The sequence below is a fragment of the Danio rerio genome, chromosome 18 (assembly GCF_052040795.2).
Source record: "Danio rerio strain M-AB ecotype USA chromosome 18, GRCz13ab, whole genome shotgun sequence".
Classification (NCBI taxonomy): Eukaryota; Metazoa; Chordata; class Actinopteri; order Cypriniformes; family Danionidae; genus Danio; species Danio rerio.
The window spans coordinates 7,130,820-7,147,500 of record NC_141038.1 but is presented as its reverse complement, the minus strand read 5'-3'; the positions used below and the strand labels follow the sequence as shown (position 1 = coordinate 7,147,500).

Below are 16,681 nucleotides of genomic sequence, written 5' to 3'. Positions count from 1 at the left end.
TCTGGCACACCTCTTCCATCCGGGCCAGGGCAGGTCAAATGAACCGTGCCTGAGACCTATTAAGAGCACTCGCACTTCTCAAACGATCCGGGAAACAGGCCTGGGCATGGTTCAGATAGTATAGTGTGAGTGCGCCCTTAGTCGATCTATCTAACTAAGCTATTCAGGACTACTAGTTGAGGTCAGTTTTGATATTTTTATCAGTCAACATATGCTGTGCTTTGCTTGTAGACTTGTGTTGACTTGTTTCTATGTACTTGTGTTTACATGTTTCTACACACTCTCGTGCTGATATTTTCTTAGAAGAGCTCACAATGATGTTTTATCGCAGTTGGTCAAACCATGTTTTTATAGTTGTAGACTTGTGGTAACCTACAAATTCACCTACTAGCTGATATAATCCGGTGTGGGGTACATTCCGCATCACTTCCAGTGTGTGGTACATTTCCTTTCCGTAAAGAATCTGTCATGGTAAATTTGTTTTGGGACTGGTAAAAGTGTTTTGCGTCCTATTCATTTTTTTCTAAATTGTAAATTAGTTTTGAAAAATCGTTTTTCATTTGTAATTGTGTCTTATGATAGATAAAAATGTTTTCCAAAAAGTACATTTGTCTTGAGCTTCGTAAAAGTGTTTCACACTTTGTAATGTTTTGCTCTTCCTGGCCACTGTACAGGGACAGATATCAAGGAAGCAGACCTCACGTAACGTTTGTGAGATATACTACAGTAAATTATTTCCCAATGATTATTTGATGTATTTGTTGTGACGTTAATTCAAGTCTTTCGGCAACGATCAGTCACACACACACAGTACATGTGTTTAACTTTACACTGTTTTTGCACGTAAATGTGACCGGATGCATTTTAATATCCACTGCTGTATGCATATCTGTATGTTATATGTATGTTATGTTAATGTACAAAATAAACCTGATTTAACGTCCACAAAGCGGGATTGAAGCTTCTTTTTTATAATACTGACATACAGCTGTGTTGATAAAGACAGTAAAATCGCTGTATTTCATTTCACACATGCACTGTTTTAAAAACGTTTTGAACTTGGTGAACTCACTCTTGATCACATCTGATGATGATTGATGATCACAGAGAGCTGAACAGATCTTTTAATCCAGGATGCTTTTCACACGTCCTGTCTTGTTAATATGAATATATGCGTTACTACAGAAACATGTTAATATGCAGCTGTCAATCAATTCGGTTTAAAAAGAGACTGATTGTCTTTATATCACCCCAATATGGTGATATGTTTAATAGCCTGAATCTTGATGCATTGCATTCACTGCATGTTCAGCGCAAATGTCCGATAATTGTAAAATCCAAAGAAGCTCGACACAGAAAAACGCAAATCAGCGTATAATGAGACTAAGCATTTAAAATGACACAAACCGAAACCTTTAAAGAGTGGTAGAAGTGAGACTTTTCTTCCGATCTTTTGCCTGTTCTTTCTGGTTATTATATTGACATGCGTCCAACACTCCCGTTTTTCCCGGGAGACTCCCGTATTTCAGACCCATCTACTGTATTGTTCTGTCTCCCGGAAAACTACCGGAATTACACTCACACCACCCACCCCTCAGCTCTTCAGCTTTTTGGTACAGTCCGGCTAGCTTTTTGGTTCAGTCGCCATGCGCTCATCATCCCCCACTCTTTACTTCGCGCACCCCCGGATAAAATCCCCCAGATTTTATGATCCGAATGCTGGCAGGTATGATGGGTATAAAAACAATAGTGCAAAATGTATATTTCTTACTGCAATGCTTTATTTTTGTTTAATGCAAACCATAGATTTATTTGTCATAATTTAACAGTTTTTATAGCAGATAGCTCACATTCAAGGCAGCATGATAATGTTATTCATTGTTAGTATTATTATCATCATCGTTATCATTAATATTTTATTAATATTAGACATTATTTTGGAATTATTGCACAAATATCAATAAGTTACAACAAAATTAGTTAGTTGTTTTTGGTTTTTGTTTTGTCCAAACAGCTTCCAAATGATCATTTTCATAATAGGTGCCCTTAAAAAAAAAACAAAAAAAAAACGCAGCACTAAGAATCTTACCAAGCCCAAACTTTATGAATAGATCTCTTCAACGCATTCAGTGCTCGGTTACATGAATCGCCATCTAAATCCCGCTTTACATCAAGCTGAAATTGCCATGACAATTGCGAACAGAATGAACAGTCTCTCTTGGGCTGTAACAAACAAAGCCAGACTGTCACAATGGACCATCAAACCAAATCGCTGCTTTCAAACAGCTCTAATTAAAAACCACTTGAATCTAATGGGCTGTGAATGAAGTTATGAGCATCTAATTGTTTTATTATAATGGCACTGTGTGGGCATTTTCTCAAAGTGAACAGATGAGTGAAACACAGTCAAGGTCGCATCAAACTGAGCTACTGAATGGCCTTTGACAGACTGGATTTGAGCTACAAGATTCGACACAAAACACACTTGACATGAGGGGGTTTTTGAAGAGTCTTATTTTTGTGTGAGCATCAGTAAGGTCAGGTAAAGAGAAAAGGAAAAGTAAAGGTTAGGTTGATTACTTCCAGTCTCTTGAAATGAAGTACTGAAGCTCCAGCAGCCGGTGTTCGCAGTCCTGCACCATCTTCTCGGTGTAAAGGTGTTCCATTAAACAAGACAGGATCCTACACATACATACAAACACAGGGTTTAAAGCACCGCTTTTATAAAAAAAAAAAAACAAGCAACAATAAAGAAAACATTTTTTTTAAAACTGCATCAATGAATAAAATAAATACATAAAATAAATTAATAAATAAAATGTAAAATAAATAAATATAAAGATAATAAACAAAGAAAAAAAAAACAGAATAAATGTTAAATAAAAAAATAAATGTTAAATTAAATAAAATAATAAATAAAATAATAAATAAACACACAAACAAACAAACAAACAAACAAATAAAATGTAAAATACAAATATAAAACATAAAAATAAATAACAATAATAGAAAATGAAACAAAAGAAACGTAAAAAACATTGAATTAAATCAGAAATAGAATAATAAACAAACAAACAAAAAATAAATAAAATGTAAAATAAATAAAACATAAAAAATAAATAAAAATAATAAACAAAAATAAAACAAAAATTAAACCTATTAAAAATAAAAAATTAAATAAAAAAATAGAATAACAAAAATAAACAAACAAACAAACAAACAATAAATAAAATAATAAATAATAAATATAAAACATAAAAAATAAGTAATACCAACAAATGAAAAAACTAAAATAAAACAAAATAAAAAATATTATTATAAATTAAAAAATAGATAAAATGTCAAATAAACAAATATAAAACACAAAAAATAAATAACAATAAAAAAACAAAAATAAAACAAAATACTTTTTTTATAAAAAATAAAATAATTAAAATTAATTAATTAATTAAATTAAAAAATAAATAAATAAAAAAGTAAAAAGCCAACAAGCTGTTCTGTCGATAAATTCAAAATAAATATAAAAGAGCTGACAAGCTGACATTTAGACATCAGACAGTATCAAAAAATTATATTTGTTTTGACCAAATATGAGATAAATGATGGCAATGGCAATATAATAAATACATTAGTTAAATAGGTAAAAATGACAATTGAACAATTTAATGCTCAGTCTAATACTGAGCAACAATGTCAAATTCTTAAAACAGCAAATTTATAAAAAATAAAAATAAAATGTAAAATAAATAAATATAAAACAAATAAAATAACAATAACAACAAAACGAAAAAGTTAAAAATATTCATAAAAAATAGAATAATAAATAAACAAACAAATAAAAAGTAAAACAAATACATACAAAACATAAAACAAATAACAACAGTAAATTAAAAATAAAACATTAAAAAAACTAGATTTTTTTCATTAAATAGAATAAAGATAAATATATAAAATAGATAAAAAAATAAAAATATAAATAAATAAAAATAGACTAATATATAAATAAACAAATAAACAAACAAAAAATGAATAAATAAATTTCATTAAAAATAAATAAAGATAACTTCAAGTGAGAGTTAAATAGTGACAAAGCAGTTATAATAATTAATTAATTAAATGACTAAAAAGGACCATGTACAACTTATTGTTTACTCTAACACTGAGCAACAATGTCATATTATTAAAACCGCAAATGTATTAAAGAAAGAAAAATAATAAAATAAATAAATAAATAAAATACAAAATACAAATATAAAACAAACAAATATAAAACATAAAAAAATTAAAATAATAAATAAAAAATAAAACATAAAAATAAAACATAAAATAAAAACTATTCAATTAAAAAATAGATTAATAAATAAACAAACAAATAAATAAAATGTAAAAAACAAATATAAAACATAAAAAATAAATAACAATAATAAATAAAATAAAACAAACAAAAAAAGATTAAATTAAATAAAAATAGATTAATAAATGAACAAACAAATATATATTTTTTAAAAATGTAATTAATTATTTTTAATACTTTAGAAAAAATAATAAAATTAACTTCAATTAATTAACAGTAATAAATGAATTTATTAAACAACTAAAAATGACCATGTACAATTTATGGTCACTGGTTCGAACCTCGGCGTTTCTGTGTGGAGTTTGCATGTTCTCCCTGCGTTCGCGTGGGTTTCCTCTGGGTGCTCCGGTTTCCCCCACAAGTCCAAAGACATGCGGTACAGGTGAATTGGGTAGGCTAAATTATAGTGTATGAGTGTGTGTGTGTGTGTGTGTGTTTCCCAGAGATGGGTTGCGGCTGGAAGGGCATCCGCTGCGTAAAAACGTGCTGGATAAGTTGGTGGTTTATTCCGCTGTGGCGACCCCAGATTAATAAAGGGACTAAGCCAAAAAGAAAATGAATGTATGAATGAATAAATGCCTTTTTAAGACATTTTATTAAAAATAAATCAACCAAACAACATAAAATAAATACATTTAGTTACATGCATTTTGTTTTGTTTAAACTTTCAATGCAAACACTGCATAAAGTTACAAATAAAATCAAAAAAGCACCCATGATACAGCACCAGTATTAGTATTACACAGAGTCTCCTCCAATACAGACATTTACTGTGACTTTTTATAAAAATAGCATCCAATATGTGCCATTAAAACCCTTTTTCTGTATTAAATAGTCTCATCAAAAACACAAAGACTGCATAAACCGGTGTATTTTCCACATATTGAATATGCTTGAATTATTTCTCTTCCACTGAGTAAGAGACAGACACATTTACGCTCCACACACATTTAATTGGATTTGACGCTCTCCTCTAAATCCACTGCAGTTTAACACTAGTGCCTGAGAGAGTAAGACTCAAAAACGCTTTAAACGAAGCTTCAATTCAAGAGGAATGATCTCTACAGGAATCTTAGTTTCTTAAACACTGATGACAGTGAAAAACAGCAGCATCACTGAAGTTTTCACTTATTCATTCATTCATTACTTTTTCTTCAGCTAAGTTAGTCCCTTTATTCATCAGTAGTAGCCACAGCAGAATGAACCACCAACTTATCCAGCATGTGTTTTACATAGCGAATGCCCTTCCAGTCACAACCCAGTACTGAAAAAACACCCAAACACACTCATACGCTACGACCAATTTAGTTTACCCAATTCACCAACATAGCGCATGTGTTTGGACTGTGGGGGAAACCAGAGCACCCAGAGGAAACCCACATCAACACGGGGAGAACAAACACAGAATTCACACAGAAATGCCAACTGACCCAGCCGAGGCTCGAGCCAGCAACCTTCTTGCTGTGAGACGACAGTGCTAACCACTGAGCTACCGTGTCACCCCACTGAAGCCCCACTGTTTGCAGGCCGTCTGGATCACAGACTCGCAAATAATAAATAAATAAATAAAATGTAAAATAAATAAATATAAAACATAAAAATAACAATAATAAAAAAAACAAACAAATAAATTTAAAATAAATAAACATAAAAAATAAATAATACTAACAAATAAAAAAACTAAAATAAAAAAAAAATATTAATATAAATTTAAAAATAAATAAATAAACAAATAGATAAAATGTAAAATAAACAAATATAAAATGTAAAAAATATATAACAATAATGAAAAAATACAAAAAATAAATAGAATAATGAGTAAATAAACAAACAAACAAATAAATAAAATATCAAATAAATTAATATACAGCATATTTATAATACAACAAATAAATAAATTAAATTAAAATAAATAAAAAAATAAATAAACTGAAATAAAATAAGAATAATCTTTTCATGTGTTTGGACTGTGGGGGAAAACCGGAGCACCCAGAGAAAAACCACGTCAACACAGGGGACAACATGCAAACTCCACACAGAACTGCCAATTGATCTAACCAAGACTCGAACCAGCAACCTTTTTGCTGTGAAGCGACAGTGCTAACCACTGAGCCACCGTGCCACCCCAATGAAGCTTTTTCTGCATATATTTTGTGAAAATGATTAACATGACTCACATTGGGTCTCCGTTCCGGATGTGTTTGCAGGCCGTCTGGATCACAGACTCGCAGGCTTCATTTAAAGCTCGATCGATGCGATAATCGGCACCAGGGTCTGCTGACTGGATGAGTGTCTGAAGCTACAGGAGACACATTTTGATCATTATAAACATTGATATTAATACAGTCAAAGTCAAAATGATTTTCCCTAATGTGAATTCTGTTTCCTTTTTTAATATTTTCCAAATGATGTTTAAAAGAACAAGGAATTTTTCACAGTATGTCTGATAATATTTTTCCTTCTGGAGAAAGTCTTATTTGTTTTATTTCATGTAGAATAAAAGCAGATTTTAATTTATTAAACACCATTTTACGGCCAATACTATTAGCGCTTTAAGATATATTTTATTGTCAGATTTTTATGCAACTAGTCAAATATTATAGAGAATTTTAGAGAATAGTGTCAGACAGCTGTGTGTGTGAACTTTCCTGTCGCAAAATGCAGCGAAAATCCTACATGACAGTAGTAGCTTGATTGCGATGTTTACATGTCTGTACTGCAGCTCTATAATGCGACTAAAATCATCATACTCCACATGTCTTAATCCGATATCTGTTTAGTTCCATTAATGACCTTAATCCTATTAATTTAGTCAAAAAACGCTGTTTACATGGTAGACACTTAATCAGAGCATTGTCTTAATCATATTAAAATCGGATTATTGAGGTCAATGTAAACGTGCTCAATGACTATGTTTACATGGACACCAGTAATCTAATTTTTTGCCTTAATCTAATTAGGAAAATAATAAGATTAAGGTATTTACATGAGTTTCTTTTTGAATGTTCCTTGCATGATCCCGTTTCAAATGTTATAACACATAATTTTACTAATGTCATCGCGTCACTGCGCTATCTGCATTTCCTCCGGAATTTCATGTAATTTTGGTTCTTTTATTCTTAATTTGTCAACTTTAACTGCAATTTGCCACTTTCACTTTCATTCAGGTACATTTCATGCATGGCCCCCGTGACAAACGAGATATTGGATGCAACTATGAACTGCAGGAAGAGTGTTGTTTTGATGGAAGAGTTCATACCGCATGCTAAATGGAAGGAAAAAAACTGCATTTCATGATGCAGGTGTCTGTGGTCTACACTGACTCAGGTGCAAAGAATACTGTCAAACAGCCTTGTGGTGTGTGTGTGTGTGCGTCTGTGTGTGTGTGTGTGTGTGTGTGTGTACTATTCTGTCGCAAAACTGTCCGAAAAGTCCTACATGACGTTAATAGTTTGATTAAGATGTTTACGTGTCTGTACTGCACTTCAATAATGGCACTAAAATCTGGATATTCCACATGTCTTCATTGCATTTCTGTTTAGTTTGATTATGACCTTAATCGGATTAATCCAAAATGCTGTTGACATGGTAGACTCTTAATCAGAGTATTGTCTTCTTGTATTAAAATTGGATTATTAAAGTCCATATAAACGGACTCAATGATTACCTCAGGTACTGATTATGGGCTTTAATCAGTGTTTAATGCTATCAGTGCGAGTTTCAATATCATTTAAAATGACAATTACAAACCACACAAATGCAATGAATAAAAGTAAAAACTAAGAATTCAGTCAAAAGTCTTAATAATAAAGATCATATTGTATACGCAATTAAACATGCCTATTAATAATTTTAGATTTAGAATCACGTTTGACTGATGTATTTCTCTGTAAAGGAGCATCTATAAACAGCTGCAGGTCTGATTTTCCACCACAGAATACGAGCTTTGCTTATAAATACTCATTTATAAACAATTATTTATTTTTGCTAATTATTATTTTATAGCAGTTAGTTCTTCAGTGACTGTTGTAAGCTTTGTTCAGGTTTAGTTTTTCATTTGTTGTGAATTTTTCCTCATTTATCCTAATCATTTTATCTGAGTTAACAAAATGTTTTTTAATACCTTAGTGTTCATTTACTTCACATGTTTTTTATGTATACCCTCACACCCGACAGCACATTTGACCAGCAGAGTTCTTACCGCGGTCTGGCAGAGGTTGTCCACTGCGCCCTTCCCTGTGTCCCCGCGGGCGACCCTCATCAGGCAGTGCAGCGTTCGGCCCTTGCGGTGAAGGCCTGAACAGTGAGCCTCGATCTCTCCTCGACAGTGTAATACGATCTCCGGACTCAGAGAGAAATCCTCCATCAGCATCCGTCTGTAGTCCAGCATCTCTGCCTGACAGTCACCGCTCACCGTACGGCCTGACATGAGCCGGGGGAAAAAAAACCACCGGAGGCAACACAACAATAAACTATAGTAATGCAAATATAATAAATATTAATAAATGTTTAAAATTTGATTAATGATTATAAAGAATATAAGACTATGGCTAATTATCCATTTGGAACTAATTTATAATTATATAAAAATAATAACATGCTAAAAATATAAAATAATAATAATAATATAAAATAATAATAATAATAATAATATGTAAAAAAAATAAACAAGCACTTGAAAATTTTTTATGAAGTAATGCTGAAAAAAATATTATTATTGGCCTATAATTCATATGGTATTAATTCATAAGTAAGTAAATAAATAAATAAATTGAGAAGCAATCCAAGTAGATTAAAACAACAGCATACAAAATTAAATATAAATAATACTGAATAAAAAAAACAAAGAAAGATAACATTACCCTGTGGCTGATATGTAACTGATATGGTAAACACAAATAATATTATCATATAAACTTCAATTACTACTATAACAAAAACAACAACAACTAATAATGATAACAACAATAATAACAATAATAATAATAATAATTATTATTATTATTATTATAAAAAACAACATTCCCTTGGAAATATTTATTCAATAAATATACAGAAAAATAAAATTAACCCATTAGCAATAAATATTCAGTATTTTGTTATTATTTTTATTATTATTATTATTATTATTATTATTATTATTATTATTATAGTTGTTGTTGTTGTTGTTATTATTATTATTAATATTATTATTATTATTATTATTATTATTATTATTATCAATAAAAATCAACATGCACTAGGAAATATTTATTTAATAAATATTGAACAATAAAAGTAACCCCTTAGCAATAAATACAGAATCTTTATATTATTATTATTACTATTATTATTATTATTGTCATCATTATTATTACTACTATTTTTATTTTTACAAAACACCCACCAGGAAGTATTTATTTAATAAATATATTGAAAAATAAAACTAATCCCTTAGCAATAAATATTCAATATTTATATTATTATCATTATTATTATTAATTATATAAAACAACATGCACTAGGAAATATTAATTGAATAAATATAATTAAAAAACTAATTCCTTAGCAAATAACATTCAATATTTACATTATTATTATTATTTTAAAAAACAACACCCACTAGGAAATATTTACTTGTTAAATATATTAAAAACAAAGCTAACCCTTTAGCAATAAATATTCATTATTTATAATAATAATAATAATAGTAATATAATAATAATAATTATTATTATCATTATTAATAATAATAATAAAAAACAACACCCACTAAAAATATTTATTTAATAAATATATATAAAAATAAGATTAATCCCTTAGCAATAAATGTGCTATATTTATATCAATAATATAAAAGAAGAACAACATGCACTAGTAAATATTTGTTTAACAAATATATTAAAAAAATAAAATAACCCCTCATCAATTATTATTAAACTAATATTATTATTATTATTATTATTATTATTATTATTATTAATAATAATGATAATAATAATAATAATCATAATAATCATAATCATAATGATAATAATTTTAATACCACAAATTATTGGTCCATGAATACTGGCCAATAAATGTTTTGATACCAAATGAAAAACAGACAAACAAACAAAATAAAAACAAACCAACAGTGTGCTTAATACAGAAGTCAACATATAAAGTGGATCAAAGTTTTACTAAGATAATAACATTCAACACACTCTGGTTTTAGCACAACTTTAACGAAAAGCTTAGATCCACTTGAAATGTAGACTTATGCATGCCCAGTAATGCTGACCTCTGTGAACAGCCGACTCCAGGCAGAGCAGCAGGTAGGACAGTCGGGCCTCTCGAGCACGAGGCATGCTGGTGTCTGGATTACAGCGGTACTTGCGCAGGTCGGCCTTGCAAGCCTTCGCGAGGGAGTAACTGACCTTATAATCTTGCGCAATGAGCTTCTGCCGAGTGGTCAGGGCGTTTCTGCACTGTGGACAGAGATGCTTATTAAACACAGACAAACACACACATAAAAAACCCAACCACCAACATTCCTGTGGAGTCTGCTAGACTATGACTTCAGCTTAAACACTGACACTATGCACATAGTTCTAGACTGCATGATATTGGAAGAAAAACTGATATTGTGATATTTTGTTTATCTACAAGATATATATTGCGATAAGAATATGATTTCAGAAGATGACCTCCTATTTGGAAAGAATTGCTAATTTCATATTTATTGGAAGGATTTGTAGGGGAGCATATCTGCATAAAATATAAAAACAAATTATACAAAAATATAAACTAAAGCACAGATGAGAACAACAGAAAAAAAGATAAAAATAAAATAAACCAACCCAGGCTCATTCTGAAAACGTACCGATATATACATTTCTGGAGAGCGCCAAATATGTCCCAGGAGGTACGTTTTTTTGCAGTTTTTGTTTTCGCCAATCCACCAGAGCCCGCTGTGTACACTTTTTGAGATCTTTAATTTCTCTAGCAAGTGTCATTCACGCCTGCTGTTCTCGTGTAAAACCACCAGAGGCCGCTGTCGACTGACTGACTCTCATCCTATACTATTGGAAAACTTAGGCGGATGTCGTTTTTTGGTTATTCTTGCTGCGATTTGTTGCTTACATTTTTATGACGATATTGAACTATACTTAAAAAAAATATATATTTTAACACATAAAACCAAAAGATCTCAGTGTATATGTATTCAAATACATGTTTTAAAGTAATTAAATTGGAAAAAGATGATAAAGAGCAATAAGTAACACTTTACAATAAAGTCTTATAAATAAATAATAGTTAACGCCTTCAATTTAACAATATATTTAATAAATATATTGAAAAATAAAATATAACTCTTAGCAATAAATATTTAATATTTATATTAACAATAATAATATTATTATCTACATTAAAATAATAATAATTAATAATAAAAACAACATGCACTAGGAAATATTTATTTAATAAATACAGTATATTGAAAAATAAAACTAAACCCTTAACAATAAATATTCATTATTATTATTATTATTATTATTATTAAAATTTACATATTTTATTAGCATTTTTACAACTTCCCTCTCTATTACACAGTGTGCTTAATATAGAAGTCATCATATGAAGTGGATCAAAGTTCATCAAAGTTCTACTAAGACAAAAACATTCGGAAGACATTGGTTTTAAATAATTCTAAATATTAGTTAATGCTTTCAATTTAACAGTTAGAAAAAGCCTAATTGTTGTTATATTAATGTTAACTAAAAAATACAATTTAATTTTAATTAGCGATCATGACTTTAAGTGCATTTTTAAGCAGAAGTATAAATCAGGCCTTATAGAGCGAGTTCACATGACTCCACACGCGATAGGGAGATTGAAAAAACTGACCATGAAAAATTATATCAATTATAGGTTCTGAAAGTTGAATTTCGATTACTTTTTCAAATAATCGCCAGCCCTATGGCAGATGCTTATGTCTTAAAAGACTTAAAAGGAGGCATTCAGAGATTTAACATGAAGAGTCAATACACACAACAAATGCTCAGAGAATTAAATGCTATAAGGAGGAAGGAGTGTTTTGTTTTATTTTAGAGAGAGGAGAGTGTTTCTACAAGTGGTTTGTCAAGCCCACTCATCTGTGTGAATCTCACTTCATAAATGCACTGTTTATTTTTTAAACATATGGCATGCTTGTAAGAAACTGACCAGTGCAAATTTGCAAAATGTGTGCACGTGTTCGTTAAAATGACAGAGAAATGTTTTAAAATAAGTATGTTTACAGGTGGTTTGTCAAACCCACTCACCTGTGTGAGGCACACTCAGAATTACATAATGTTTTGAGGTTGTTTTGTGGTGTGGTGGTGGATGGTAGCAATATATAAGACAATATATCATCTCTTTAATAAATTTAATAGTTTATACATACAGTTAAATTCAAAATGATCAGCCCACCTGTGACATTTCTATTCTTTTAAAACTTTTGGTCCCACTTTATATTAAGTGTCCTTAACTACTATGTACTTACATCAAAAAAATAAATACAATGTACTTACTGTGCTTATAATGTATTTGAGAACACTTGTCGTGCTTTTGAGTTGGGATAGAGGTTGGGTTATGGACAGGTTTGGTGGCATGGGTAGGTTTAAGGGTGGGTTAAGGTGTAAGGGATGTATTTACAAATGTAATTACAAAAGTTTATTACAGATGTAATTAAATACATGTATTTACACAATAAGTACATTGTAACAAACTATTAAATGCTATGTAAGTACATATTAGTTAAGGCCACCTAATATAAAGTGGGACCAAACTTTTTAAAACCAATTTCTAATAACTAATGTCTTTTATTTTGCTAGATCAGTGGTCACCAAACTTCCGGTGTCCAGCAGATTTTAGCTCCAACCCTAATCAAACACACCTAAACAAGCTAATCAAGGTCTTACAAGGTATACTTGAAACATCCAGGCACGTGTGTTAAGGCAAGTTGGAACTAAACCCTGCAGGTACACAGGCCCTCCAGGACCAAGATTGGTGACCCCTGTGCTAGATGCTATTATTCAGCTTAAAGTGCAATTTAAAAGCGTAACTAGGTTATAAGACAGTTATAGCAAAATATAATAATTAGGAAAGTTATTGGATAACTGTGGTTTGTTCTGTAGACAATTAAATAAATATACATTCCGTAAGGGGTCTAATAATATTGACCTAAAAATTGTTTAAGAAAAATTTCTAAGCTTTATTTAAACAAAATATAATAAGAAATGCTGTGAAAACTCCCTTATTAAGTTAAACATCGAGCTGCACGGTGGCGAAGTGGGTAGCATGTTCGCCTCACAGCAAGAAGGTCGATGTTTCGAGCCTCGGCTGCGTCAGTTGGCGTTTCTGTGTTGAGTTTGCATGTTCTCCCAGTGTTCGTGTGGGTTTCCTCCAGGTGCTCCATGTTCCCCCACAAGTCCAAAGACATGTGGTACAGATGAATTGGGTAGGCTAAACCGTCTGTAGTGTATGTATGTGTGTGAATGAGTGTGTATAGATGTTTCCAGCGGATGGGTTGCGGCTGGAAGGGCATCCGTAAACATATGCTGGATAAGTTGGCGGTTCATTCCACTGTGGCGACCCCAGATTATTTATTTATTTACTTTATTTATTTATACAGGGACAATGTACAACATGACATGTTGTGCCAGAGTTAGCTATAAAGCTAATTTACATCTGTAGTCCCTGGGCAGGAAGTAACAAATTTAACACTTATAACAAATACAATATACACTTACAGTACAATAAATACAATACATCATTGTCAATAAAATGAAATCAAATCAGTGGCTGCATATTTGATTTTGTTTTAGCCAGATTTTAAGAACGGTTTTAAAATTATTAAAAGTGCTGCTCTCTCTGATATACACTGGTATTTTATTCCATCTTTCTGCTGCTTTAACTGAAAAAACTGATTGTCCAAAAGCAGTTCTCTTAAGTTTAACTGAACAATCACCTCTAACAGATGACCTAGTCTGTCTTATATTGTCCTTGCCGACAATCACACATTGTTTGAGGGGTGGTGGTGCAAGACCATGAAATATTTTATACATTAAACACACATCAGCATAAAAAAAGAAACTGTCAAATGTTAGTAATTTTTGTTGTGCAATACAGTTGCAATGATGATAGCTCCTTGGCTTTTTAGCTAAAATTTTAACAGTTTGTTTATATATAACACAATGGTTTTAATGTTGTAATGTTCGTATGCGACCAGCTTGTAGCACAATAAGATAAATGAGGTAAAATCATTGTATTCATGAAAAGTTTAGCAGCAGCCATAGGTAACTGATGCCTAATGTTTCTATAGATCCTCAGGCTTGCTCTAGCACTTTTGGAAACCTTCTTAATGTGTTTTTTAAAATTTAAATTGGAGTCAATTTTATTAAAGGGACTAAGCCGAAAAGAAAATGAATTTATGAATGTTAAACATCACTTGGGAACATTTTGAAAAATAATAAAATTTTCACAGAAGGGCCAATCATTTTTACTTCAACTGTAAACCGATAGTAAGAGACCTCCGAAACAAAATAGGGACGAATAGCATAAAAGGAACACTTAAAACAACACAAAACACTGGTGTTTCCTTCCCATAATCAGTTCCATCAAACTCAATATAGTATTTGAATAACAATAAATATAACGCACCTTTTCTGACATCGCTTCCTCAAATTTATGGTTGAACAGGCATTTGTACACTCTGCCCTCTCCCACTTGGGTCTGCAAAAAAAAATTATAAAATACATAAACCTTAATAATCTACTCACTGTCATGCCATTCAAGATGTAGGTCACTGTTTTTATTGAGTGAAACATTAAAGAGGATTTTGAGCTCTATAATCTTTAAGTAAAAGACTAGCTATACTAGTGAAAACAACAACAACAAATGCAAGCTTTTGCATAACTAAAATTAATACTTGTGCCTCATGATGATAAATTGAAGTATTTCAGTATTTCAGTATGATGTGAAACAAATGGCTTGTGTGACAAAGTGAGCATTATTTACAACGTTATTACGTTTAATCCACGTGCTCGGCACACATTCCTGTTCATCACAGGACACTAGTATTATTTTTGTTTTGCCTGCATGCGTTTTTCTATCTCTCAAAACGATGACATCCTACTAAGCATAACAATTTCAACATGAGGACTGATGCATTAACAGTATTTCCATTTCTTTTAAGGAACAAAACATTATATTTTACTATCCCTTTAAGAATGATCATTTCAGGTCAATCAGGAGATATTTAACACTTCACGTTTCGCACGTCTGATACTGTATATCCACACATCGGCCCACGTCTAATCCTATACACTGCGTTGTGCTAATCCTGCTATTCTGACTCACAGCATATGATGGACAGCTGTCAATCATGTGACCACACCTCCACACAATTACTGAACCAACAAAGCATATACTACAGAAGCATGCAAATTAGATCATCGTATATTTTCCAATGCACATCCATCACTATAACTATTGGAGAAGATGGCACTAGGCTTATGCCAGTCTCAATTTTTTTTCTTTTATCATGATATTGACATAAGATGCACATATAAACGCATATAAAAACAAAAAAATATTTAAACTAATTAAATTGCAAAAAGATGATAAAGAGCAAGAGGTAACACTTTACAATGAAGTCTCATTAGTAAATGTTCGTTAAAGGTTCAAGAAACCCTCGAGTACTTTTTAATTGTTGGGAAAGCAAGATAATTTTGAACTTTTGTCAGCTAATTTCATCTTTTGGGTTTAAAATGATTTTTGGGGCGGGATCAAAATCAGTGTAGCGCATAACTGCAAGTGGAGTGATGACACGTTGGATTCTCAATATTATTCATAGCTGAGTTTTCCTATGCTATGAGAAGACACTGCTTCTTAATTATTCATGACAGCACGTGCTTTCCAAAGGCAAGACAGACCTGCCAAGCTGTGAGACCCTGTGTTGATGACTGGGTAAGACCGCGGCCAAGGACCAACGGCACACTGTATTTAGCCGTCCATGATGGGTCTATTGTGTTTGTTTCCATGATCCGCTGGGATTGTTGCATCCCAGTGCATTCCCCACGATCCTGTCAGGGCCGATACAGCAAAGCTGTTTGTGTGCAGCAAGCGTTTTTGTCGGGAGAGCTGTATGAGAATTGGAGAATGGCGGACTTTGTCTTTTATCCCTTAAGTTCGTTCACATTTAGACACATCGCCATGCTGCTGTGTTCGCCTAAATCCTCCAGATTATCCGCAGCAGGGCTAATGGTTGAAATAGGCAGGGCAACAGAGCTGCTGTATGGAGTCTGCATTCAGACCAGGGGA

At 31.4% G+C, this 16,681-nt stretch overlaps 1 protein-coding gene across 1 annotated transcript in view; it reads right to left on the bottom strand.

Moving 5' to 3' along the window:
* Positions 1-2,498: 2,498 nt before the first annotated feature.
* Positions 2,499-16,681, bottom strand: part of glg1b (golgi glycoprotein 1b) — a 54,293-nt gene continuing 40,110 nt past the window's right edge. The window contains 5 exon segments of the mRNA NM_001045395.1: positions 2,499-2,682; positions 6,532-6,653; positions 8,556-8,776; positions 10,617-10,803; positions 15,020-15,091. Coding sequence (NP_001038860.1) covers positions 2,577-2,682; positions 6,532-6,653; positions 8,556-8,776; positions 10,617-10,803; positions 15,020-15,091 — 708 coding nt within the window. The 3' untranslated portion in view covers positions 2,499-2,576.